General features: G+C 39.0%; 1 gene segment (V, D, J or C); it reads left to right on the forward strand.

The window, feature by feature from the left end:
- Window positions 1-1391: 1391 nt before the first annotated feature.
- Window positions 1392-2052, forward strand: LOC128772980 (T cell receptor alpha variable 36/delta variable 7-like). The segment is given in 2 exon segments: window positions 1392-1495; window positions 1680-2052. Coding segments are annotated over 2 exon segments (420 nt in total).
- The last annotated feature ends 2738 nt before the right edge of the window (window positions 2053-4790 follow it).

Consider the following 4790-nt stretch of genomic DNA (forward strand, 5'->3'; position numbering starts at 1 on the left):
TGCTTAAAGTCTATAATGCTTTAGAAAATTGTACAAAATGAGAAAAGAAAGTAACTTTACTTTGAACAAATCTATGATAGGATACAAAAAAAGAAAGTTTTGGATGGCAACATGTTGGGGGTATAGGGTAGAATTGCAAAGGATTTATATTTTCTGCCTGGTGCTTCCCTGTGGTTTCCAAATGTTCTGCAATGTCCATTTATTTCTTTAATAAATCAGAAAAAATGTATTTTCAAAGAATAAGTAGAAATCATTTTTTTAACTTCTAAAGGGGAGAGACTCACATCACGATTTATGTAGGAATACTTATCCCAAAATATATGGATGAATATACCTTAGTAATATACAGTACAAAATGTGTTCCCCAGTGTTGTGTTGTCACCATCTGGAAATGTATTTAGTGCAGGAATTTAAAGAAAATAGAAGTCTATGGGGCACCTGGGTGGCTCATCGATTAAGAGTCCAACTCTTGATCTCAGCTCAGGTCTTGATTTCAGAGTCATTAGTTCAAGCCCCACATTGGACTCTGTACTGAGCATGAAGCCTACTTAAAAAATAAAATAAAATAAAATAAAATAAAATAAAATAAAATAAAACAAAAAACAAAACATGAAAATAGAAGTCTATAGAACAGGTGAATAGGATAAACAATGAATTGCTGGGTAGAAAACAATATTTGCAGGAGGGAAGGGTCTCAGTGAATTTAGAAATGAGGTTATAGGGGTGATGTCCTGGTATTTGTTTTGACCAAATTGTGATGAAACAGGAAAGAACACTTCAACAACTGACTTTCATCCAAATATACCCTGTGAATTATCAGAGACCCTGCTGTTTATTAGAAATACTGCTTTCTAAGTATGTATTCCAGGATAATGAGATCAACAGTGAACCTTCAAAGAGCTTTTGGAAGGACCTTTGCCTCTTTACCCACCTTTTCCTCCAAGTCTCCAGAGTGTTGTAGTCCTTTACCTCACAGGGTAGGTTCCTACTTGAATGTTAGTTCAGCCTTTTCCTACTTCCCATCCCTCTCTGCCCTCACTGAGCCAAAGAACCCTAGACTATTAGAACTGTGGGTAGCTTTGGATAGGCTATCCTTCAGCCATGAGACAATTTTGGAAGAATCTATTATCATCGGTAAAACAAGTGGATACAAGTTTTCAGCTATTCTGCACCAGCTCACAAGATGGCAGTGCTCTCTTTTGAATGACTCCTGAGTGCCTGAGTGGGAAGGATTTGAATTTGAATTAGGGCCAAATGACATTTATTTTTCTGGTTGGCTGAAGAGCCAAATTGCTATTTCCCTTTCAGATTATGTGTGTGTTTGGGGGGGGGGGGGGGCGGGGGTGGGTCCTGGGGGAAAGGGTGTTGTTTCAAAAAAGAACAAGAAAAGCTCAGGGCAGTGAATCACATTTTGCTCAGGAAAACCAACTCAAGAGTGGAAGGATGGAGAAGTGGCCACTAGCTTCACTAGCAATCTTTTGGCTGCAGCTGAGCTGTGAGTAGCATTATCACAAACGGCAGGGACAACCTGGAAAACCTGAGGACTGATTCTCAGAAAAGTGGCATTCATCTTGACTTATCTGCTGTTCCAGTGGAGTCTAATTATGATCTCTGAGAAGACTTGATCTGACATCACTCTTTCTCTGACTGATTTATTTCTTTTTTTTTTTTCTGAACAGGGGTGAGCAGTGAAGACAAGGTGATACAGAGCCCCCCATCTCTGGTTGTCCAGGAGGAAGACAGTGCAACTCTCAACTGCAGTTACCAAGTGACCAACTTTCAAAGCCTACTTTGGTTTCAGCAGCAAGAGAACGCTCCTACCTTTCTGTTTAGACAAATTTCAGATGGGATTCAGAAGTCAGGAAGGTTAAAAGGGACATTAGATAAGAAAGCACTTCTCAGCACCCTGCACATCACAGCCACCCAGCTCGGAGACTCAGCTACCTACTTGTGTGCAGTGGAGGCACAGTGTGGTCTAGTCAGCTGCAGCCCGTCCCCAAATACTACAGTTGATGCTCCTGCGACTGTTAGATGGGGACCTTGCTAAATCAGGCACAAACCCAAAAGTAAACTGTAAGAAAAAGCAACCATCACTTAAAACCCTCATGCCCATGTTGACAATTACTTGTGGCTTACTGAGTCCGAGCCCTGCATTCACTACCTTGTCTGTGCTTTTTATGGACGTCTGCATAGCAAATATTTTTACAGGGTCACTCATACAATACCAACTCTATAACAACACCATCATGCCCTGGGGGAGAAAGAAAGCCCTTTTACCAGGATTGCACCAGCAACTTGTATGTGCACCACAAATCAAGGACTGTACCTAACAGCATGATGGATGGAAAGTCTGGTTGATTTGGGTCAGCTATTTCCACCTAGAATAGGCACATTTGTAGGTAGAGTTCTGCCTGCCACTTTTCTTGCTGGATTATTAGCAAAGAACAAAGGGTGGGAATCAGAAAACATCATTACTTGATTCAAACAAAAGCTTTTCTTCTCCATTTGCAGTGTTCTTACTTACTCCCTTCATCTTTGGGTGGTTGCTTAAGCTAGGTGCTTCATGAGGGTAGCTTTCTCAAGAACTTGCACATTAATTTGAAAACTTAGTGCCGGAAACAGTCTCCCAAAAGAAGGAGGCTAGCTAAACTAAGTTAATGCCGAGCTAACATACACTTAGCTTAGCTCTGTTACGGTATATTTTTTCAGTGAAATATATGAACTCATATATATTGTGTTTACAGAGTTAGCAATGGAGACTACTGTTTGTTGAGAGTAAACATGATAGGCCTTGTGCTTTGCAAATATTACCTCATTAAAATTTCAAAACAACTGTGATGGATCATTCTTCTCAGTTAACAGGTTAGGAAATGCAAATTCGGGAAGATTAAAGTTGCCTCCTCCCTTCTGAAAAATAACTGCTAGAATTTGAAATCAAGTCCATCTGACTCTGAAGGCCATGCTTTTTCCATTACATGCCCCATGTTAAATATCCCAGGAGAAAAATAATTACCAACAGTGTGACCACAGTTATATACCAAAAAAGTACATGAAACACTGGAATAAGATGTGCTTGCCATGTGAATAAAATAACATGTTCACAATAACACCACAATGTTTATCACTGTATCGGTGTTTTTTGAGCACGGGGCTTAACACTGTTTATTTTCTACTTTATAATACTCTTTATTTTTCAAACAACCCCACAGGAACTCAATACCGAGCATTATTTCACAAATAGAAAAAAATATACAATACCCTCTATTTTAAAATGCCAAAACCCAAGTAAGGCGAAACTGCATTCTGTGGTTATTATCTGACACTCATGTTAGCTGGGTTACAATGATTAACTATACATGACCAAGCGACACAGTATTAAAACAAGATTTTTGATTGCTAGCCCTTCAAATCACTGTGGACTAATGCTCCCTTAAGTGGGGAAGGTGTAAAAGTTACAAGAAGACCTACCTCTCCTGATAATTGATTTTAATGACTATTCCTGTACGTGGAGTGTTTTAATGCCCTATTATCATAGGCGAGTGAAGACAGTAAAGGCAGCTTGAACTCATGAGTTTGTTAGGAAATGCATTGCAGTTGAGTGCAGTTTAGATTCCACTGTCCAGGAAATGAGACAGTGTGGGAAAAGGGCCAGTAGTTATTCAAGGAAAAGAAGAAATAGGATAAAAACGACTGCAATGCACCTGCTGGTTTTCAGCCTGCACATGCCTCTGCCCGTTTTCTCTTCTTCCCCCTTTTCTATCTACACCAAGAGCCAGAAACCAAGATGTGGAGATGGGAGGAGAATCCAGCTTTTCTTTATTTAAGATTATAAGATAGAAGTGGGAAATCCTGGGTAAGTCTCCCCAGTGTTTCTAAGGGAAATACTGTAAAGTACAAACAATAGGAAGAAGATATATTTGTTTTGTTTTGTTTCATTTGAAGACCCAGGAAGAAAAGAGTCAAAAGAAGACGAGTAAGTAATCGCTCTACAGGTGGCCATCGTTCACACATGAGGTATGTTCCCCGAAAGTGGTGTGTGAACTGGATTTTTTATCTTATCATCCCCCCTTTAGTCATCAAGATCTATAAAAGGCAAAAATTGAAAAATAAAAAAAAATTCACAACATCAACTCTAATTATTCACTGCAAAAACCATCCTACCCTTAGCTGTTTACAGTGTGCACATGGCCTCAAGTTCTCCCATACAAGACACCTGTTAGAGGCTTAGTCTCCAGTGCATTTAAGACAGTCAGATGGAAAGAAGTGCCTACCTATGGCTTGATATAAAGGATCACAAAATTTCAGCAGTTATTAGATCCATATAGCATGTAAACGAAGTCTATTAAATTATTTTATCGGATTTTCAATCTGTTTAAAATATTTCATAATGTTAGACATTTCTTTCATGCGTAGTAGGGAGGGGTCTTATGAGACTTCCCACACATGGTTGAATGCAATGATATACACTGGGACACAGGCTTTTACCCGGTCAAGGTCATTCTCATTCTTGGTTATAACTCACACGGGTAAAAGGTAAACGACCATGAGTTTTGACCCATGCATCCCACTCCATTTTCCCTAAGGAGAAAATCTGCCAAGAGAGCAATGAGCACAAGAAACATGAAATTTGAGGTGCTGCCTGCAAAATTTTAAAACAATTTTAATATTTAGCCATCAATTTGTTAGAGTATGTTTAGAAAAAACCACCTCTAAAATATAAAGATTATAAAGTGAAATAGGAAATGTCTATAGGGTAATACTAAGTTAAAGAAACAGACCATCACCCTGTT

Source organism: Panthera pardus, unplaced genomic scaffold (assembly GCF_024362965.1).
Source record: "Panthera pardus isolate Hobbes unplaced genomic scaffold, ASM2436296v1 HiC_scaffold_24, whole genome shotgun sequence".
Classification (NCBI taxonomy): Eukaryota; Metazoa; Chordata; class Mammalia; order Carnivora; family Felidae; genus Panthera; species Panthera pardus.